This window comes from Saccopteryx bilineata, chromosome 8 (genome assembly GCF_036850765.1).
Source record: "Saccopteryx bilineata isolate mSacBil1 chromosome 8, mSacBil1_pri_phased_curated, whole genome shotgun sequence".
Lineage (NCBI taxonomy): Eukaryota > Metazoa > Chordata > Mammalia > Chiroptera > Emballonuridae > Saccopteryx > Saccopteryx bilineata.
In genome coordinates, this window is record NC_089497.1 from 26,573,548 (window position 1) to 26,597,701 (window position 24,154).

At 35.5% G+C, this 24,154-nt stretch overlaps 2 protein-coding genes across 3 annotated transcripts in view; both read left to right on the top strand.

Moving 5' to 3' along the window:
- EPHA6 (EPH receptor A6) overlaps nucleotides 1-8,821 on the top strand; it is a 903,626-nt gene extending 894,805 nt beyond the window's left edge. For both annotated transcript variants that reach the window (XM_066240843.1, XM_066240844.1), the window contains 2 exons: nucleotides 7,431-7,580; nucleotides 8,511-8,821. In XM_066240843.1, the coding sequence (XP_066096940.1) occupies nucleotides 7,431-7,580; nucleotides 8,511-8,625 (265 nt within the window). In that variant the 3' untranslated portion in view covers nucleotides 8,626-8,821. The remainder of the gene's footprint in view (nucleotides 1-7,430; nucleotides 7,581-8,510) is intronic.
- LOC136311648 (endogenous retrovirus group K member 113 Env polyprotein-like) overlaps nucleotides 1-24,154 on the top strand; it is a 284,697-nt gene that overhangs the window by 180,776 nt on the left and 79,767 nt on the right. The window lies entirely within an intron of this gene.

The following is a 24,154-nucleotide window of genomic DNA, read 5'->3' on the forward strand; positions in this document are numbered from 1 at the left end:
ATTATGTGAGCTTTTTAAACATATTCTGCATCTGTCCCTCCTAATGTTCAAACATACCTATAATTTTAAATTTTGCTTTGACTTTTATTCCTTCATACTTTCCCCTAATTTCCAAGCTTATTATGAGAATTAAATAATCGTATCAGTAAAAAATCCTGAAGACTTTCTGAAAATACAAGGCTGACAAAAAGTAATTCATGCTTCCAATTTTACACTGTGGAGAGTTAGGTTGGTTGAAACAAAAAGATATTGCCCATAGCATGAAAGAGTCATGTGGTTCTGTGGATTTTATAGCATTTTGAGTAAAATTACACTTTAACGTTTTTAAAGAATATAAAAATTCTTTCGTTAATTCAACTTGTGTTTAAGTTGACTGTTTAGGCCTAATTGTAGAAAGATCAATGGTTTTCATCCGATTAAATAAATTCTGCCTTCAAAGTTTAGGTAGGTAGTAATTCAGACATTATTTTATGGGTTAACTAAATAGTATGAAGTGCAGCTCCTGAGTCATGAGAAGAGAAATCCATGTAAAAGCATTGATATTGGAAAGGATTCATGCTGATTTTGTGGTGCTAGGTCGTATAACCACCTCTCACTGCCTCTTCCTCCACTCTGAAACCTACACAGACAGAGATAAGCAAACATTGTCACAAAACAAGGACTACATTAAGTAAACAGCATATTTTTTTTAATAATTTTATTTTTTTAATGGGGTGACATCAATAAATCAGGATACATATATTCAAAGATAACAAGTCCAGGTTATCTTGTCGTTCAATTATGTTGCATACCCACCACCCAAAGTCAGATTGTCCTCTGTCACCTTCTATCTTGTTTTCTTTGTGCCCCTCCCCACCCCCTTTCTCTCTCCCATTCCCCCCTCCCCCCCGTAACCACCACACTCTTATCAGTGTCTCTTAGTTTCACTTTTATGACCCACCTACGTATGGAATAATGCAGTTCCTGGTTTTTTCTGATTTACTTATTTCGCTTTGTATCATGTTATCAAGATCCCACCATTTTGCTGTAAATGTTCCGATGTCATCATTTCTTATGGCTGAGTAGTATTCCATAGTGTATATGTGCCACATCTTCTTTATCCAGTCATCTATTGATGGGATTTTTGGTTGTTTCCATGTCCTGGCCACTGTGAACAATGCTGCAATAAACATGGGGCTGCATGTGTCTTTACGTATCAATGTTTCTGAGTTTTTGGGATATATACCCAGTAGAGGGATTGCTGGGTCATAAGGTAGTTCTATTTTCGGTTTTTTGAGGAACCACCATACTTTCTTCCATAATGGTTGTACTACTTTACATTCCCACCAACAGTGTATGAGGGTTCCTTTTTCTCCACAGCCTCTCCAACATTTGCTATTACCTGTCTTGCTAATAATAGCTAATCGAACAGGTGTGAGGTGATATCTCATTGCCGTTTTGATTTGCATTTCTCTAATAGCTAAAGAAGATGAGCATCTTTTCATATATCTGTTGGCCATTTGTATTTCTTCCTGGGAGAAATGTCTATTCATATCCTCTTCCCATTTTTTTATGGGATTGTTTGTTTGTTTGTTGTTGAGTTTTATGAGTTCTTTGTATATTTTGGATATTAGGCCCTTATCTGAGCTGTAAAACAGCATATTTTTTAATAGACTGACCATTGCATCAATAGGCACTGATTCTTCCACTTAATGGAATTAAATAAAAATAGATTATTCAATATGAATCAGCCATTCTGTCATGGACCAAACTTTTCTGTGAAGAATAATCAAGTCCAAGTCATCAATTATTCAATGAATTTTTGTAATACTTGCAGCATGTGGTAAGGCCTAAAGAAAATCGAAAGACGTGAGCTTTGGCTCCTGCCATCAGGGACTTTAAACTTACTCTTAATTTTTTTTTTCTTATAGATATTCCCCAAAGAAGTAATTCAACTGAAGCAAAAAAAAAAAAAAATACATGCTTTAACCCTGTTTAATCATCTATAATAATAAAAAAAAATGTTAGCAACCTAAAAGTCTAATTTTAGGGAATTAATAATTATTACTCACTTGAATAGTAGCTATGAAGACTGTTGAAACATGCAAAATATTTACAAATATTTGAAATAAAGGGAATATAGAATAGAACAGGCCTTGTCTGTACAGTTCTGCTACCCATAGACAGATATAAGCGCTAGGAAGAAAGAGGTTATGTTATAGTAGTAAGGGAAGAAAAGCTTCTAAGTATGTAATGGATGTAATGGTTTTCTATTAAAACAAAATCTTACCTTGCAGTGGTGCTTCTCAAACACTACTTTCTTGAATCAGTTTTAACAGATTTATTACTGTCATATTTACATGATGGATATAAAACATGAAAAACTTTTGAGGATAAAAACTTTGCTTTTTTTAAAATTTATTTTTCAATAACAGTTTACATGCAATATTATTTGGTATTAGTTTCAGGTGGACAACATAGTGGATGGACATGGACCTATTTCACAAAGGGGTCCCCCGATATTTCAAGGACCCATCTGGAACCCCAGATAATTACTCCAGTATTACTGACTGTATCCCCCGTGCTGTACTTCACATCTCCAGGACTGTCTTGTAACTGCTGGTGTGTGGTTCTGAACCCCTTTGCCTTGATCAGCCGCCCCCCCCCGACCTCCCTGCCCTTTGTACTGATAGGTCTGTCCCAGTTGTGTCTGAAAGACCTTCTTGTTTTTTAACGGCAGTTCTGATACCTAGTGATAAGCTATCTAAGAATGTTCTGGATCAAAAGGCTACTAATACTATTGTCAACTGAAAGGACTCATTAGAATAAAAACTTCTTGGCTGTATCAGTCCTATTTTTTTTATATATTTAGATTTATTGAAAATATATATTTCTTGGACCTTAAACTGTATCATGACCTATTCTAGCTCTACTCCAGCCTTTTCACTAATCTAAATCGATCATAATTTATACTTGGGATTTCCTAATGCTACCCCCTCCTCATTTTTCTGAAGGAAAGTAGTAGACCCTTGACCTTCTGTTCTATAATATGTGCTTTTTAGAATGTGAGCTGTAGGTTTTGCTGGAATGACATTTCTCAGGTGGGCAGCTCCCACTAATCACAAAGGAGCAGAAATTTCTAAGTACTCAGCAAATAGCAGACTGAATTTATCATTGTACATGGTTGATAAGAAAGGGTGTTTATTGTTTATTAGGCAGTATTCCAGAGAATTCATGTGAGGGTGATGGCACCCAACCCTCAAAGTCAGAAAACAGGCAACATTTTTCAACTCTGTTATAAGATAAGCTGAAAGAAGGGTTATTGCACAGTGTTTGTGAACAGTGAGAGGGTCCCTGACCTTGCTAAATCAACTGCCAAAGCAGTTGTATAAAGGCCAAAGAGTAACTAGGTTACTAAAGATGTGTGGAGAGAAAGGGGATTATGATATTGAAACATTCTGCTTCTCAGCAGAGAAATAGGCCATTTCAGTCATTTAGTATACAGAATATCCTTCCATGACCTTTCTATAGTAAGGACACAAAATTAGCAAATTACATTTCAACTCACCAATTACATGAAATAGGTGAAGCTCAGCCTTATCTTGTGCAAGTCACCTGACTGCCTGTGCATCAAGAATGGAATCCAAGTATGAAAGGAAAGTCACTGAAATACACTCTTTCAATTTTGTTCAATTTCAACAAATTTCTTGGACAAGTAATTAAAAGATATGAGCGCCAGATATTTTTTAAATAGGACATTAGGTTTTTTAAATGTGTGGTTTTATTTATGTTAGTAAGTAATAACCAGATCCTAGACATTATGACATTTAAACTTAGTGAGATTACTACAGCAGTATTTCCTAAAGTATGTTCCATAGAAACTGGTCAGATAATTTAGGAAAGCAATGAAGAAGCTATTCTAAATCCTCCTATATAGTCACACTGGACATTTGAATAGTGAAGACTGAGAAATGCTACAATTAAAAATGCTGTTTAGCCCTGGCCAGTTGGCTCAGTGGTAGAGCATCAGCCCGGTGTGTGTAAGTCCCAGGTTCGATCCCCGGCCAGGGCACACAGGAGAAGTGCCCATCTGCTTTTCCACCCTTCCCCCTCTCCTTCCTCTCTATCTCTCCTCCTCCCACAGCCAAGGCTCCATTGGAGCAAAGTTGGCCCGGGCACTGAGGACGGCTCCACGGCCTCCGCCTCAGGCACTAGAATGGCTCCAGTTGCAACGGAGCAACACCTCATATGGGCAGAGCATCACCCCCTGGTGGGCATGCTGGGTGGATCCCATTTGGGCACATGCGGGAGTCTGTCTGACTGCCTTCTTGCTTCTAACTTCAGAAAAAATACAAAAAGAAATGCTGTTTAACTCTGTTTTTCATAGAAACATTTATTATTTTGTATTGATATATGAATTTGTATTTATCTGATATATTTGTTTTATGAATATAAACACCTCTAGGAAATGAACAAATATAATAACAATTAAAATATTTACTGGTGGTTGCTATAACAGTTTTCCAACCTTTGGACATGACTAATCTTTGTTTAGGGTCGAATATGCGCCATTCTGATATTTAGAATAAAACTGCCCACAATCAAATAATATTGCAATTTATAGCACAGGTGAGGAGAATGTAGCTTAGCATCTAAAATAGGAAATATGATAGCAGATTTGAGAAGTGGTAAAAAGGACACAAGTCACTCTTGGGTTTTTGTTTGTTTGTTTTTGTTTTGTTTTGTATTTTTCTGAAGTGAGAAGCAGGGAAACCTACTCCTGCATGCGTGCTGGGCCGAGATCCACCAGACATGCCCACAAGGGGGCGATGCTCTGCCCATCTGGGACGTTGCTCCATTACAACCGGAGCCATTCTAGCACCTGAGGTGGAGGCCATGGAGCCATCCTCAGTGCCCAAGCCAACTTTGCTCCAATGGAGCCTTGGCTGCAGGAGGGGAAGAGACAGAGAAAGAGAAAACAGAGGGGTAACGGTGGAGAAGCCGATGGGCACTTCTCCTGTGTGCCCTGGCCAGGAATCGAACCAGGGACTTCCACATGCCAGGCCAATGTTCTACCACTGAGCCAGATGGGCAAGGCAGGACACAAGTCACTCTTAAGAGTAACCAGACTCAATATGGACTACTGTGTAGTCACAAGATACACACATTTAGTTTATGTAAATTTCAATTATAGATAAAGAGCAAAAGACCCTGGATTAGCCAATCACCTCTCTTTCCTCTATTCCCACCTTCAACTAGACCACAATTTAGGAAAAAGGAAGTCAATATAGCAATCAATGAAAAACCACAGAAATGAATTCTAAGCCTTTAGTAGGGACTCCGTCCCGAGCAATTAAAAGGGGCACCTTTGAGAGTCCTTAGGAGTTGATCATGTACAACTTGTATGGCTATACATAACATCATTGGCTTTTGTACTCCCAGAGACCCAGGCACTGGTCATTTAAGGGTAGTTTAAAAAAAATTTTAAGAGTAATTTTGATTGTTAGAAATTCTCTTTCAATTTTTACCTTATGCACTGGCCTTAGCACCTAAGTCCCACGCCTGTAATTTTTAACAGAATAATACCAGGTTACATTGCAGACATATGCCATTCTGTTCACAATAGAGGTATTCTTATTTTGTGTGGTTTAAACACATATGCTCATAAAGTATCAGTTCTAGTTAAAGCTGAAATAGTTCAAATATGAAATGGTAAAAACATAATGAAATATTCCAAATGTGAATGTTAAAAATTATGGCTCTGGTTAAGTCTCTATAGAGTCTTTCATTCTTTAACTTTATAAATAATAAAAAGCAAAGTAAAAAAATTTTGGATTAACCTTCAGAATTCTAATAAAAATAATTCAGTGTTTTGCTTCAAATGTGAAAATTTTTTTATTATTTAGAAAATACTAGCCCTGGCCAGTTGGTTCAGCAGTAGAGCATTGGCCCAGCATGTGGATGTCCTGGGTTTGATTCCTGGTCAGGGAACACAGGCGAAGCAACCATCTGCTTCTCCATCCCTCCTCCTCTCGCTTCTCTCTCTCTCTCTCTCTCTCTCTCTGCCCCCCTCTTCTCCTCCCCTCCTGCAGCCATGCCTCAATTAGAGCAAGTTGGCCCCAGGCGCTGAGGATGACTCCATGGCCTCCACCTCAGGTGCTAGAAAATGGCTCTGGTTGCAACAGAGCAAGGGACACAGCTGGGCAGAGCATCGCCCCCTAGTGGGCTTGCCAGGTGGATCCTGGTTAGAGCGCCTGCAAGAGTCTGTCTCTGCCTCCCCTCCTCTCACTAAATAAAAAAATATATATATTATAATAAAAAGAAAATAAAAAAATACTGAGTTGACTCAAATAGCAATTATTTTAAAAAATTGTTACTGTTTTACTATGTAATATAGACTCTAGACCTAATAATTTTAAAAATTATATATGTATTACTCTAAAAGGCAAATAACATGCTTATTACTATAAAATCATTTTTAATAAAAAGTAATTTTTAAACCATACAGAATATTGTTAACATTAATTTTCATGTTATTCAGTAAGGAGAATAATAAGGTTTATTGCCAGAATGACTTAAATACCTAATTCTGAGTTGTTTTTATTACAATTTCTAAAGTAAATTCCATTCTATTCTGTCTGCCGCATATCCCCTGGATTTTCCAAAATAATACCTTCACATTATTTTTATACTAAAACTACAAAACTATCCCCTCCTGGAATGCACTTTGCATCAGATCTGAGAAACAAAAAGACAGATTTCTGCATCACTTACTTTAAAACCCAGCAATGCTGGATTCCGTTTTCTTATTAACTCAACCTTGCATTGATTTTGTTTTCTTTCGTGCCTTATTAATATCTGTGCTTTGGGATATATTATTCTATGCTTGGATGTATATAAGTTTTATTCATGCAGTTGACAGCAGAAATTACTTTTTAATAAATAATGAATTGTTGTTGAATGAGAACAAATAAATGGAGGCTTGATCAATGATTCTACCATAAAAAACAGAAGGGACTACCATAGCAAATGTGAAAAGAGCAAAAGGGCTTTTTGGATTCAGTCACAAATCAGAGAGTATAAGAGGGAACAGCTTATGACTGGTTCTCTACTGGTAGGTATTCCTCAGATATGAAACCACAATTTTATGCAAGAGAAAAAGTAAAGACAAGTTAGAAAAAAAATGTGAGTTTTCTCATGATATATCAAGTATAAGACCCAGTAGCGACAGAAAGCAGAAAAATACAAAATAATTGATAAATAAAACTGAACAGATAAAAGTGGTTGATTAGAATATGATGGAAATTAGAGAGTTTAAAAAATAGAAGATGGGAACATCAGATGTGAGTATTATAAAAGGAAGAAAGAGAGTTGGATGTTTCTTGCTTTGTCTGGCTTTAAATGGTATCCATCTTTCTTTGTTTGGCTTTGTTTTGTTTTTTCCCTTGTAGAATGCCAGAGTCCCCTGGTGAAGTTCCTGAATACCCTTTGTCTGTCACAGTGGGTGACTGGCTGGACTCTATAAAAATGGGGCAATATAAGAGTAACTTCGTGGCGTCAGGGTTTACAACATTTGACCTGATTTCAAGAATGAGCATTGAGTAAGTGGTATCAGTTTTATTGTTGGATTTAGATGTTCCACCCAGGAGATTATAAATGCAAATACTGTATTAAGGGACACCATGGTTAAGCTATTTTTTTCTAAAGCTACTGTGGCATTTCCACATCTTTCCCCACCATTTCAGACTCGTTCTAGTGGAAGTTGGACATTGCATTTTTACTACTATTCTTTAAAAGAATATATTTAATTCAAATAGCTATTTAAAATTTTATAATGATTTACCAAATGCATATCATGCTTGTTCGCATCATAGACTTTACATCAACATAATTTTATCTTGGCAAATCATTTCTTACATATGCTAATCTTGTATAGTCGATTCCTACTGCTTCATCAAATATAATAATTGTAATAATACAATATCATCATGTATTTCAGAGTTCCTCCTCTATATTATTAGGCCAGGCATTTCCCACTCTCTCAAAGAGTATCCTTTGCTGGGTGCAATAAAAGTGTGCAAGATGTGCTTAAAAGATTAGATACTAAAACTAGTAGGTTGAGCCATATAAAATTGCTATTGTTTTAAAACAGTAATGGCAATTTCATATGGTTCAATATAATACAATGGCATTCTTTATCAGGTTAATGAAAGACCCTGAAAACTCAAAGGAATTCCACATTATATATTCTACCCTACATAGAATTTTGCTAACACTGTTGAAAATGTATATAATTGCCTAAATTATATTACCTTTGTGCCTATGAAATGTCTGAGTATTACATATGTGCCCGAATTTGAAATTTTGCTGTACCCTTAAATTTGAAGTTAACTTGATGTATTTATTCTCTGGCACCAGAGAGAATAAGAAAGTAACACACTCTTAATGTTCATTTGTATCTCCGATTTATATTCTCTCTTTTTCCTTCCTTCCCTGCCTTCTCTATCTATCTGTCTGTCTATCTATCTCAGTGACATTAGAAGAATTGGAGTCGTTCTCATTGGACACCAGAGACGAATAGTCAGCAGTATACAGACGTTACGTTTACACATGATGCACATACAGGAGAAAGGATTTCATGTATGAAAGAGCGACAAGCGCCGGTGTTCTGTGCCTCAGCATTTCTATACCGAAAGATACCCTCTCTACTACCCTCTCTTCTGACTCTCCAAACATCATTTCACAAACTGCAGTCTCCTATTTCAACTATGGGACACACACCTTTTGTTTATGCTTCCAGCCTGGATTTTAAAACCATGCTTCATAGCTCCTCTCTGAATAACCTGCAACTAAAAGCTTGGCCCCCTGCAGACTGTCGCTACACCAAGGGTAAATAACTCAGCATGGACGTGTAACTTGGTGTAACAGTATTCGGGAAGTATTCAGGGACTTAACGGAAAGGAATTTGCGCCGGTGTGGTTTACTTAATGATGTATTTAGAGTTTGAAGGTAGATGAGAAAGAAATAGTTGACCTTATTTTCATGCTTTGTGATCTAGTAGCTTCCAAATTGACATGCACATTTATTTGTTAGATAATTCTACTTAATTCTGTGGGTCATATAGGTACTTTATTTTATAATGGTTTAACTGTTGGTGTCTGATGTTAGATTTACAAAAACGAGCAATGCTTTCATGTAGGGAATTCCTGTCAGATGTGGCTGTGGTGAGAAGAAGGTTGTTGGGGAGGGAAAAAAAAGAGAATCATACTGTGCTTTCAAATCTTCTAAGGCTGGCGGTTTGTCTATTTTTTTAAAATAAACTTGATAACGTCCCACATATTTCATAGTAGGTGGTAGTTTAGAGGCTTTTCCCCTCTAATTTTTTATAAACTATAGTGCTATCATGCATTTCTCCACTACCTTATAAACATCACCCCTAGAAAGATCGTGAGGTCCGTTGCTCTAAAGGCTTTCACGGAGTGAAGTACAGAATACAAACTTGACTGTTCCCTCGGCTCTTCTTCATAAGTTTTCAAAAGTAATTATCAAAGCACTGATGAAATTAGTTATTCTCAATAGAATTGCTGGAATAAAAAAATCTAAGATTATAGCTTTGGGTTTAATGGAAAAAAAGATTAATTTAAACAGAATTTTATAATAGTCGTATGGTGGCCTGACAAAATAAACACATCTATAGCTCACTGTCCGATATCACTGCATTTTGGAAGTCTAAGAATTTTTGTCTTATTCATAAAAATAAGTTACATGAACATACTGAGCTGTTTCCCAAACCTGCCGAGAGACAGGTATGCCATTGCATACTCCAGAGAGGACACACAGACAGCTCTAACATGTGAGCACATATGAATTTTGTGTCACCCTGGGTTCATTGTAACATAAAAACATGAACACAGGTAAGGTATGCTGTTGTCATAATCTTCTCGGAGGCAGTGAAAAAGGCAAATATATTTTTTATTGTATCAAACAATCAGCTTATCAAAATAGTGCTGTATAATGAACAAATTGAATGATGAAATCAGCTGTTCCTTGTGAAAGTAAAAAAAAAAAGAAAAAGAAAAAGAAAACAGCCCATGCTAAGTGTGAGAGTAGGGAGGATGTGTCAAAGGAGAAAAATAAAAAGGCCAGGTCGTCTAAAGATGCTGATTTCCTAAGTCAGAGTTTACTTGATCTCAGAAATAAAGGTGCTTACCCACATTCTCAAATTCATACTTAAATTACATTTGTGTGTGTGTGTGTGAAAGTAGCTTTCTTGCTATTAAAAGAGACTCTCTGTTTCTTTTCTTTCTTTTTTTTTCTTTTTTTCAGATTTGGTTATTGTTCCATTAGGCTATATCTTTGCACATATTTATTTTCTTGCTGATTTGTCTTCTGATTTTTGCCTACCACAGCTTAATTTTTCTTATTTCAAAAAGAAAAAATGTGTAGAACAAAAGGAAGAGTCTTTAATATTGTATTAATATTCCTTGAAGTATACTAAATATTCCTTGAAGTATACTAAAAAAGAAAAAAGTGGGATATCCATCACTTTTTAAGTAAGTGTGTCAAAAATAGCAGCATTTCGCAGCCACCACCTGCATGGTCGTGCATCACTCATAGACTATCTGCAGTTTGCTTGATGCATTCACACAAATCTGAATACATTTAGAGGAAATATAAAATATCCATATTTACCTGTCTTCAAATATATATTAAATAATAACAACAGATGTAAAGCAGATTAAATTTATTAACCATATATATTTATTTTTATAATACAATAAAAATATATTTAGAAAAATAAGGAATAGAATAATTATGGTCTTCCATTGGACCCTGTCAGCAACATCTGTATACTTTTGATGAAATATTTAAATTTCTTTGGGGTGAGCATTCAGTGTTTGCCATATTGAAGTTCTCTGTTAAGAAATTTCTTCTTCAAAAAAGTACAGTTCTCGCCTATATCTGGTTAAATTATCCTTTTTCTTTTCTTTACTAACATCTATGTTTAGTTCTATAAACTGTCTTTTTACCTTGTCTCTTAACCCAAATCCTCTTTCAAATTTCTCTAAAATTACATTTACACTTTCCAGAACTGTAAGCATGATAATCCTAAGTGTGTAATTTTGAATCTCATTATGGTCAGCGCAAAGTTGAAATATATATTCAATATTAAACTGAAACATTAAAAAATAAGGATATCTATTTCTTTACTGCCTATCAATCACGGATTCCATGGTTCCAAGGGTATCACAATATCCAGGAATATTAACCTTTCATAAATTACCAAATTCATTTGAAAATTTTACCTGAAATATTTTGAGATTTACTGGTGTACATATTCAGTAATTAAAATTTTGATATGCATAAGCATAGAACTTAATTAGAGGAAGAAAATTAGTAACTTCCATAGATCACAAGCCTTCAGGAATAATCTTTGATAACTAAAATATGCATATATATTCATATATCTGCATTATTTTAAATTTTCTAACCTGTACTACTGAGGGACTTTTTGGCTTTTGAAAATCAAACTGTTGAAGAAACCATTTTCATCTTATTTTCTGGGTGGTCAATTTCCAGTCAATGCACAATCAAGATTAGGTATGTAAATCATCAAATTAAAAAAGTAATCAGAAATTGCAGAGCTCTTAGCTTAAGAAGAATTGAGAATTATAGCATTTTTGAGCTGTTTCCTTATAACTGGTGATACGTAACTTATGCATTCCATAAGAAGATTTCTCATATTTCACTCTGAACTACTCTTCAAAATCTATTTAACTGTCATGTGAATAAAACACACTCACAGCTACAATTTTAAGGCCTGTGTCAGTCCATGAATGGAAAACAAATCCAAATCCAATCCTTGAAAAGTAGTCATTACAGAAATTCCTCTGAAGAGATTGTGAAGCATGAATTACATTATCAATTTCTCAACCTCATTTCTTTAAAAATTTATTTTTATTTCTTTCCCTACCAAATTTCTACTCGGTAAATAAGCTGGTTAAATCTCTTATCTCAAAATTTTCACAAATACTAGGTATCGTCTTTCTATTACTTTATTGATTTTCCTAAACCTTCTTTTCTCCACCCCTGTTCTCTCTTTATTCCTCCACCCCCTCTTTTTCATTTCTCAGTTCCTATCACTCCACCTCTTACCCCTATCAGCAAAAGAAAGGTAGCCCAGAAAATCCAGAAAGATCTTACAGATCTCCATAAAAGATGCTACCAGTGGAGGGAAGAAAGTAATGTTGCAAACATCATATTTTAATATTTTGGATCCTACCATATAACTGGGAATATTTGCACTCACAAAACATGATTTCTTGCTTTACATTAACTGAAAATTAAGTGGTTTGGAAAGTAATTTCAAAATGGATGATGATGATCTTTTTCTATAGCTTTTAGCTAAGGAAATATATTATTAATTCAAAAGAAATTAGTAATTTAAAAACTAAAAACTGTTATCTCATAGTTGGTGTATGTCTTTATATAACAAAGAGATTAGAATTAGATCTATCACTTCTTTAAGTAAGATCACCTTAACTTTTCCAACCTCAAATTTCATTAAGTTAGAGACTTATATTACTTCATGTTCGATCCAAAAATATTTCACTATTTTTTCTTTTGGATACTTCAAAAAGTAGAGGATCTGGTAGGATCAAATTGATCATATTCTTCCATTATGATACCAGGCACTGAAGTCACCTAACTTTTGGGTTTGATGACCAACATTTTCAACAAATTTTCAGTCTTTATAATGTTCGTTAAAGGCAGTGTAAACTTCATTTAGTTCAATTTAGCAAATGTCTAAGACGTGTCTCCTACACCCATAAAATTTTATGGCAAAGATGAGTTTGGTTATACTGTCTTTACTTTCAAGTAATTTTTAAGCTTAAAATCTAGAGGCTAGAGCCCAATTTCTATGTTTGCTGTGACTGCCATGTCACTAGGGGTTAGTTCTTACCCTAGAAAAATATATTAAATAAATAAGTAAAACTCCCTCCGTCCAGTGTGATTGGGTTTGCAAGCCCTCCGAAAAGAAATCATTTGCACTTTAGATTCTTATAGAACACTCCGCACTTCCTCCGGCAGAGGGCAGCATGCTTGGTGCGTTCTCCAAGACCATCTCTCTGGTAACAGTAGATCCTCCTCTGGCGTCACACTTTTTTTTCTTGTCCTGTGGCAAACTTTCCAGGTCATGTGTACACTCGCTACCTCAAAGTTGCTTCTAATTAGAATACATTGGCCACTTTTTAAAAACAATTCTCGAATCATCTCTTGCCTAAGCCAATTCACTGGTCTTAGAAAATATAATAATAAGAATGAACCTGAAATGGTTGCATAAAATTCTTTCAAACAGGATACATTTAACCAGGGAAAGATATGATTAGTCATGACTAGAGCCAACATATTAATTACTAGGTGAAGTAAAGGAACATAAAAAATCTTTATTCAGAAAGTAAATACCCATCTTTCTCTTACTGTTCCCTTTAAAAAAAAATGACTATTGCCTGACCGGGCGGTGGCGCAGTGGATAGTGCGTCGGACTGGGATGCGAAGGACCCAGGTTCGAGACCCCAAGGTTGCCAGCTTGAGCGAGGGCTCATCTGGTTTGAGCAAAAGCTCTCCAGCTTGGGCCCAAGGTCGCTGGCTCGAGCAAGGGTTTACTCAGTCTGCTGAAGGCCCGCGGTCAAGGCATGTATGAGAAAGCAATCAATGAACAATTAAGGTGTTGCAACGCTCGGTGAAAGACTAATGATTGATGCTTCTCATCTCTCTGTTCCTGTCTGTCTGTCCCTGTCTGTCCCTCTCTCTGACTCTCTCTGTCTCTGGGGGAAAAAAATGACTATTAGGTATTTTAAAGATTTCTTAGGATGAAAAAATTACTTAATGTTATAAGGGGATGACAGGATATTCATGTTTTCTGGGGGGACAGATCAAAAGATCCATAAGATACAAGTCATCAGTAAGTAGTTCTAATTAATTCTCTTTTAACTAATAATTCAATTCAAATTTCAAATTAGTGATGGGTTTACATAAAATTTTTAAAAAGGATATTTACATCTTAATCTAAAGATATGGGTTCCTTACTCTTAGTTCAAAAGAGTGAGTTTTTATTGACATCTGCTTTTTTAATATTTAAGAATATTTAATATTTAAGATTAGAATGTCTACCTTTAGCTTATCAGTATTGATTCAAAATTACTGTGTTGAAAAAATAAACTATTAAAAAAAATTTCATATGCTAAGGATAGTAAAGAACTAATAACAGAATAAACTTCAACTTTTTGAAAAAAGAATCTGGCAAATACAAAGTTTTGTGTATCTCTTAAATGATACCAAGTCCCCGGCATTTTATTATGGTTTTATACTTTGCTACTGAAAGCCAAGTTCTTTTTGAACAAAACCAAGGAAGGTTCTTGCTTGAATTTCTGCACTGGTTAATTGGAGCATTAAATCCCTAAGAGAGCTTTTAATTAAGAGAACTTTTGCTTTGTTTCTTTTAAAAGGTAAAATCATAAAGAATTCTACTACCTTTAGAGAAGAAGTACCTGACAGATGAGAATGAAAAATAGCTTTTAGATGTAATATAAAGATTTGGTTTCTACATTAGATTAGAAAATAAATTACATATTCACAATACTGCCTGGGAGTTGTATATTAGAAAAGTATCAGAATTAGCAAAACTTGGTCAAGTAAAGCTCTGTCCTTAACCAGGTTTCTCCATTATTTGCAAGCTCTGTCTGTCTTCGTCATAATAAAATTACTTTAAGGTAAATGATCAACTCAAACGATAAATCAGAACAGCTGAGATATGGCTTTAAAAAGTTCTCTGAAATAATAAAAGGAGGCCAGCCCGTTTCAGGGTTCCGTCAGCCTCAGAGTCTCCATCTCATTAGCTTTATTGAGGGGAGAACTATCTTTATTCCAAAATCATATGTTATTACAAAGAAATCTCAAGGGCACGTGAAACTTCATTTTTCATATATCTAATTCAAATTTTATATTTAGGCATTATTAACTTTGAAGATAGATATCCTTGCTTTAATAAGTTAAATGTGAGCTTACCCAATAACCAATTTTGATACAAACATCTCTATGCACATTTATAGAGTATCATCCTTAGAACAGACATAATCTCCTTCTGTTCTGGAAAGACCAAATATCATTTAACTGTTCAAAATCATGACAGATGGAATGAATAGTGCTAAATCATAAAACCGAGCAACAATACACTTTCAAGATTTTTCCCTCATTTAAAATGTCCTCTTCTATTGCTTTTAGAATAAATTCTCTTCTTCAACATTTAGTTGTAATGTTTTTCTTCCATTGGACATGCTTTATTTATTGCCACACATTATTTTTGTCTTTAAAATAAATCTGCTTAGGCCCTGGCCGGTTGGCTCAGCGGTAGAGCGTCGGCCTAGCGTGCGGAGGACCCGGGTTCGATTTCCGGCCAGGGCACATAGGAGAACTGCCCATTTGCTTCTCCACCCCTCCGCCGCGCCTTCCTCTCTGTCTCTCTCTTCCCCTCCCGCAGCCAAGGCTCCATTGGAGCAAAGATGGCCCGGGCGCTGGGGATGGCTCTGTGGCCTCTGCCCCAGGCGCTAGAGTGGCTCTGGTCGCAACATGGCGACACCCAGGAGGGTCGCAACATGGCGACGCCCAGGATGGGCAGAGCATCGCCCCCTGGTGGACAGAGCGTCGCCCCTGGTGGGCGTGCCGGGTGGATCCCGGTCGGGCGCATGCGGGAGTCTGTCTGACTGTCTCTCCCTGTTTCCAGCTTCAGAAAAATGCAAAAATAAATAAATAAATAAATAAATAAATAAATAAATAAATCTGCTTAAAATTGTGGTCTTTGCAAGTTTCTATAATAAAATCATTGGCCTCTACTTTGCTAACTTGTACCTGAATGCACTGTGTTCTTGGTTTATGTGATTGATGTTAGCATTGTTAAATCTAACTTGTTTGAAAATCCGTTCTCAAGCTATTATTACATATATTAAAAAACGCCTTTAAAACAATACTAAATATCGTGGACAATATAATAATAAAAATAATAGGGGCTTTTTAAAATTTCTGCACTGCTTGGAAAATAAGGTTTAATGTGCATAAATGTCACTGAAATTTTTAATCTACTTTAATGTGATGTTTCTTCCAATGCCATATATATGTATTCAGCAAATATTACAATAATATAGCTATACTATGCAAAAAAAAATTTTTTTCTTACAAATGTACAGTTCTGATATAATTACAGGGTTTTTTTTAGGTCATCAAGAGAAAAAAATCAAAATGTCAAACAGGAGCTTTTGGGGAGGAAGAGGCACAACACCTGAGCCTCTAACAATATGACCTAACAAATATGAAAATGATCTCAAATGTTACTATATGTGCTTTATTTCTAATACATTATTAATCATTTTGTTAATTATTATCTTAGATTGTATCACTGGAAATTTGAATAACTACAGGATATAAATTTCTTTGGATATTTTTCACAGACTATAGTTGGGCTTCATTTTATATGCAGTGCAAACTTAAACCACATAACCTTGAATTTTGAAGAAATAATTGCTAATTAACCATCTATGTTTTCTAAAATGTTAGTTGTACCTTCTACAATAACTTTATTTTTAAAATATCAGAGGCAGAGCATGAATGCAGAACATGAAAAGAGATCAAGTCCCATTAAAATTGAAGAAAAGATGAAAGGTAATACGAAGAGGAGTTTGTGTTTAAACTATTAATTACCTCATAGTTAAAAACAAGCAAAAACACTATTAAAAGGAGTGACTGAAAATTATGTTACCATAACTGGTCATTTTGAAACTAAAATGCATTTTGAGGATGTGAAATTCTAAAACAACTAAGTCCACTATTATTTGTTAAAATTATATTGATGTATAAAATTAAAAAGGAATATTACCAAAATATCAAAAGTACTTTAATATTTTTAATTGTAACAATAGACCATATGAGCAATTATTAATATTTCCATAATACTAGTTCTTTTCATTTTAAGACATATATAATCAAAAACTTTACCAAAAAAATATATTCAATATTGAACTGTCAAAGCATTTTATACATATTAATATGTCACTTCCATTAAAAATTAAGTTTTTTTCTTCTACTTTATTAAATATAAAGCAGTAAGTATATATAATATGCAGATTTAAATAATTGGATTGAAAGGGTAGTTTTTTAGACTCAGTTTATGTTTTATGCAGTTACATATTTTTTACACTAGTCTTAAATGTTTAAAAATATGGTGCAAATATATTGTTTTATGTTGTATCTTATGATCTCTAAGTGTTTGTTATCTTTCAAGGAGATTGCCTTCACTTTTCAGTTCTAAATGTTTTTTTAAAAGCACCACTTTATGGCCCTGGCTGGTTTGCTCAATGGTAGAGCGTCAGCCCAGCATGTAGAAGTCCCAGGTTCAATTCCCAGTCAGGGAACACAGGAGAAGTGACCATCTGCTTCTCCACCCTTCCACACCTCTCTCATTTCCCCTCCCACAGCCAAGGCTCGATTGACTCAAATTGGCCCTAGACGCTGAGGATGGCTCCATGGCCCCAGGCAGTAAAAAAAAAATGGCTCCAGTTGCAATGGAGCAGCAATGGCCCCAGATGGGCAGAGCATACATATATATACTGATTTGTTTTAGAAATATCTTTATCTATTAGTCCATTCATTAAATAATGTTTATTGAACATTTTCATGTATCAGTGCCCTGTTCCAAAATACTGACAATACAGGGGGACCAAGCAAGCAAAAGACCTCATTTCATAAAACTGACCTTCTAGTGGTAAAGACACACAATAAATAGTGGTACCTGTTATGCTGATGATGATGACTATAGCTTCTTTATATTAAGTGGTCAGGGAGATCTTCTCTGAGGGTGTGACATTTAAGCTGATATCTGAAAAGCATGACAAACCCGTCATGAGGATATCTGTGGGAAGAGCATTCCACGCAGCAGGAATAGTTTCGTGCGTGGGATCTTGGAGTGATTGAGAGAACAGTGTGCTTGGTGCACAGTACAGCTGACAGAGGCAAAACTTAAATGGAGTCAAAGGACATCTATGAGGCAATTGCGATCGTTCCAGCAAAAATAAATAATAACAGTGGCTTTTGTTAAAGTACAAGTAGAGAAGATGGAGAGAAGTGGATGGATTGGGGTATGTTTGAAAACAGGGCTTGCTCATAATGTATTGGGTGTGAGTAATGAAAAAAGAGAGAAAAAATCAAAGATAAATTCTGCATTGGAAGAATAAGAAACTGAGTCAATTGTGGTGCAGGTGAAGCAGGTGTGGAGGGAAATATCAAGAGTTTTGTTTTAGACACATAAAAGCCTAAGACGTGCAGATGGAGAGGTCAGGTAGACAGGTGTACGTATATGAGTTTCAAGATCAGTCAGGGCTAGCGTCGATATTTAGAAGTCATCAGTACATACATGGTATGTAAAGTTTTGAAATCACCTAGGAAAAGGCTGTGAAATAGAGAAGGAGGCCTCAATTAATATCTAGGGCATTCCAATGTTTAAAAGTTAGGCAGAGAATTAGAAACCAATAGAGGACACTGAGAAGTGTAAGGTAAGGTGGAGAAGAAACAAATGCAATTGGTCATCTGGATTAAATGCTCTTAAGAAGCCAAGATAACAACAAAGAAATGGCCATTGAACTTGGCAACATGGAAGTTATTCAAGACCTTGAGAAGGGCAGTCTCTATGAAGTAGTAAAGTCAAAGCCTGGTTGAAGTGATTAAGAGATATTTTAAGAAAGAAAGTGGAGTCTGTACCATAAACAACTTTTCAAAAGTTTGACTGTAAAGAAAGCAAGGTAAATAGGGCCGTAGCTGGAGGGACTTACGGGTTCAAGAGAGGACTGGGATTCATGTGTGTGTTTTCAGAGAAAGCAAGCTAGAGCATATGTATATATTGAGAATGATGTGGTAGAAAGGGGAACACTGATCATACAAGAGAGAATATAATTATAGAAAAAGCCATGAAAGGGAGAAGGGTTAGAATTCATAGCATAAGTAGGGAGGGTAGTTTTTGATAGAGGACTCATAGAACTGCAGTGGGAGGGAAGGCAGTGTGTGTAACATGCAAGATAGTTCCATAGATTTGTGATAGAAGAGTAAGAATGTTGCTGTGTGAGTAGTTTTATTTTACCAAGAGGAGATAAAAGTCAACATGGGGATGGGAGAGGAGAAAGATGTAAGTATTTGAAAAGGGAGAAAGTAAATATATATGAATATATATATAGATATATATGTACACACACATACATATATCCATGTATATCGCATACATAGTCAATGAATATTTGTTATACAGCATCGTAAAAAAAAAAGACCTATTGTATAAATGTTTTAAAGCCATTTTCACTAAATATTTTTGAGATATCTTATTTTAAAGACCTGAAACTAAACTCTGTGCTTTCCAAGGACTCTCCTAACAGTCTTCTTTCCCACTTACAGCAACGAAGTGAGGACTTCTTAATGCCATAGATCCTTCTCATGGTTTTTATTTATTTATTTTGTCTATTATAGAGTAAAAGGCAGGAATATTTTCGAACCATTCTGTTACCATTGAAAGCCTATGAAAATTAAAATGAGTTTAATCCTGAAAGATGTGTATTGTATACTCAAGCTGTCCATTTCTTAAACACTCTTTTGGATTTAAAATTTTAAAAACACTCATCTGAATTTAAAAAAAGGAAAAAGACAGGCTCGAATTGTTTATTAAAACAATACCTTTTGATTGTTTTTACATGACATGAAAATTATCCATGCTATCTGTCATTTAGGAAGAACAAATGGGCAGTATGGTGGTTCTGTTACAGTGCCCTGCGGTCCGTAGGAATGATAAGTGATCTTTTCTTTGTGCACGGAGCTTCCTTTCTGGAGAGGCTGTATGTAATTGACCGTGTTGGAATTTACAGGTGCATATTTATTCTTTGAATTTATTGTAAAATTCTATTGTGAACAATGGAATAAGACTGCTCTCCAATTTTTTCCTGCTGTTTTAGCATAACCCAATATATAAAGATATGTGTACATATAAATATGTATTTGATGAAACATTTTAATAAACAGCCATTTCAAGGATTAAATGGTAGATGTTGACAGCTGCAGTGTATTCGAAATAGTTCTAAAAATATTTATATCACAAATCCTAAAATGTGTATTAATACTGAATAGTACGTTTATACAAAATACCTAGATAACATCTAAGTTAAGACATTTAATCCCTCGTAGAGCAATATTTGGCTAATAAATAACTGCAGCTGAAAACATTTTTCCTTCTTAGAAGTATAAAAGCGATTTTCAAAATCTCTTTGTTACCTGTCATAAATTTATTTATCATCAAATATCACTAGTTATAGATTTAGCACTGCGCCCATCTGCTCTTGCAAAAGGGAGGAAAGGATCTGTTTATGAGAAGAAAGAACTGCAGCACTGTATTGGTTTTTATTCTTTTTGGTATTACATCACTATTTAGAGCTCTATGTATGCCTTCCACTCAGGTTCCTTATGGCCTATGTTCCCTTTTTGGTTGTATCACAACATAGTAGAGAGATAAATACAGTAAAAGGGTGTTAGCAATAGAACTGCAATCCTACCTACTGTCTACTTTACTATAACAGTGAAGTAGTCCATACTTATTGAAAGTGGCATTGTTTTCATCTTATACAAATCTACTGTAATATTATGATGTCCCATGTAAATTTTCATGTGCTGGCATGCTTACAAGTCAATAGTGTTATAGAATGCTAGCTAGCTCTCTGTGAGGGATTTTTGTGGTGTATTGCATTACATAGGTCATCTACTTGCTGAAAGAATATGGTGTTTAGCAAGACTACCTGCTGAGCAACATACTACGATTTTTGTACAAAGTACAAATTATTATTGTATTTTATTTTTCTATGATTTCCTAAGAGGCATTATCAGGGTCTTACAGATGGAGTAAGCCTGTTTATTAAAATATATATAAGCAAATAAAAGTTACAGTTCTGGTGGTTAAATTTGTGACTTTTTTTTGTATTGTACTGATGTATAATTAATATAATTTATTTTTTAAATGTTTATTAACTCTAGATGCTCTTTAGGTCCATACATAATTCTGGATACAAACTCATAGGAGTAATTCTTCAAAATGATATTAAGGTCAAGACAAAAATCACAAATCCGTATAAATAATTGGTACATATTTTTATAGTGATTTTATATGTGCAGAATGTTTTGTGAGATTCAAGTAAATTAATCAGTGCAGAGGCACTACTGTATACACATTACAGATAACCAAAAGATACACCAGATAATGTCTAACTAGTCAAACAGCTTTAGACCATCAACATTCATTCCAAAAATTTCCAATAAATTACAAATCAGGGATTTTCTACATTATTTTTAAAGCTTCTGGTAGGAAAATACATAAAAAATATCCTGAATTAACCAGAATAGTGCTGTATTCATCATCTGTCATTCTTACCTCTTTTATAATTCTTCTACTACAGTTCCAAAAGCCAGCAGGAAATTTAATAGGTAGTAAAGCACCTGAAACTTTGTTCCCTGATACAGGCATCTTATGTAGCCTTCAGAAAATCATATACTATTTTTAAAGCTGCTTAATCTTATAATAAAATGAAGACAGCCAAATTAATTTACTTTGAACAATTTTTCTGCTGAGCTTTGAGTGTATTCTTGAGAGCTGCTTTAGTTGGTAAAGCACCAAAACAATAGATTCAACATATGAAATATTTTAAGTTGATATTTTCAAAACTGGCATTTTCTAGATTGAGTAGATTGTGGTGATTTCATCTCTAATAATTATAAACCCACCATATCAACTACACTTATTGCTTTACTTAGCTAAATTTTTTTGAGTAAAATAATTACATGTCTGCCTAAATTTACTGAAATGTTAGATATTCAATCTCTCCATTATATTTCTAGTTTTCACCAAATGTTTTGTACTAACGAAAAATAAAACTCAATTTAGGAGCAAATTATATCAACTCCAAACAGGAAAAATTAAGTATGTTCACTAAAGTTTTCTAAAACTTAAGATTTGTGCCTATCTCTAAGAAAAAAAAGAAAGAAAAAAGAAAGAAAAAAAATATATATGTCAAATTATGGCTGTAAACAAATTAGCTTCCATCTCTTATCAAGGTAAGTAGTAATGCCCAGATACACAGAGCCAGAACCACATTTAAAAATTCCTAACCGCCCTGGCCGGTTGGCTCAGCAGTAGAGCGTGGGCCTGGCGTGCGGGGGACCCGGGTTCGATTCCGGCCAGGACACATAGGAGAAGCGCCCATTTGCTTCTCTACTCCCCCCCCCCTCCTTCCTCTCTGTCTCTCTCTTCCCCTCCTGCAGCCAAGGCTCCATTGGAGCAAAGATGGCCCGGGCGCTGGGGATGGCTCCTTGGCCTCTGCCCCAGGCGCTAGAGTGGCTCTGGTCCTGGCAGAGCGACGCCCCGGAGGGGCAGAGCATTGCCCCCAGGTGGGCAGAGCATCGCCCCTGGTGGGCGTGCCGGGTGGATCCCAGTCGGGCGCATGCAGGAGTCTGTCTGACTGTCTCTCCCCATTTCCAGCTTCAGAAAAATACAAAAATAAAAAATAAAAAAATAAAAATTCCTAACCATATAAATAAAAATTTCAGAATATTAGAAGGCAGGAAATTATTTCTTGAACACCTACTGTGTGCCAAACATACATACTTCTGTTACCTATTTTTTCTTCAAAACCACCAGATGTGACAAATAGTGTCTTACTGAAGGTGAGGAAAACTAAAACATGATGAAAGGTTAGTAGGCTTAGCAGGGGTCGGGAACCTATGGCTCGCGAGCCAGATGTGGCTTTTGATGGCTGCATCTGGCTTGCAGACAAATTTTTTTTTTTTAATAAATTTTTATTAATGGTAATGGGATGACATTAATAAATCAGGGTACATATATTCAAAGAAAAGAAAACATGTCTAGGTTATTTTGTCATCAAATTATGTTGCAAACCCCTCGCCCAAAGTCAGATTGTCCTCCGTCACCCTCTATCTAGTTCTCTGTGCCCCTCCCCCTCCCCCTAACTCTCTCCCTCCCTCCCTCCCATGTCCTCCCTCCCCCCACCCCTGGTAACCACCACACTCTTGTCCATGTCTCTTAGTCTCATTTTTATGTTCCACCAATGTATGGAATCATGTAGTTCTTGTTTTTTCCTGATTTACTTATTTCACTCCTTATAATGTTATCAAGATCCCACCATTTTGCTGTAAATGATCTGATGTCATCATTTCTTATGGCTGAGTAGTATTCCATAGTGTATATGTGCCACATCTTCTTTATCCAGTCTTCTATTGAAGGGCTTTTTGGTTGTTTCCATGTCTTGGCCACTGTGAACAGTGCTGCAATGAACATGGGGCTACATGTGTCTTCACGTATCAATGTTTCTGAGGTTTTGGGGTATATACCCAGTAGAGGGATTGCTGGGTCATAAGGTAGTTCTATTTGCAGTTTTTTGAGGAACCACCATACTTTCTTCCATAATGGTTGTACTACTTTACAGTCCCACCAACAGTGAATGAGGGTTCCTTTTTCGCCACAGCCTCTCCAACATTTGCTATTACCCGGCAGACAAATCTTTAATAAAAATAATAATGTTAAAAATATAAAACATTCTCATGTATTACAATCCATTCATTTCCTACTGCTCATGTTCATGGTTGCGGGTGGCTGGAGCCAATCACAGCTGTCCTCTGGGACAACACCATATTTTTATTGGATAATGCTTAACGTACACGGGTCATTGTATGGCTCTCACAAAATTACATTTTAAAATACGTGGCGTTCATGGCTCTCTCAGCCAAAAAGGTTCCCGACCCCTGGCTTAAGGCCACAGGATAAGGAAAAAAACATGTAAATGGATACTCCATTACTAAGAGGACATTTATAAATTCTTTTGGTGAAGCGACTACATATATAACGGTTTTGGTTTTTGTTAGTTTTTGTCTTTCAACAGTCACTAGCCAGAACAACATTTTTTTTCCACTGTAAAAATAACAACCCCATTTGAAAATTTGTAAAAGTAACAAAAGAAAAAGCCCATAATTATAAACGTACAACCATCCCCCGCCCTTTATCCTCGTCATTACCTTTGTGTAATTCCTT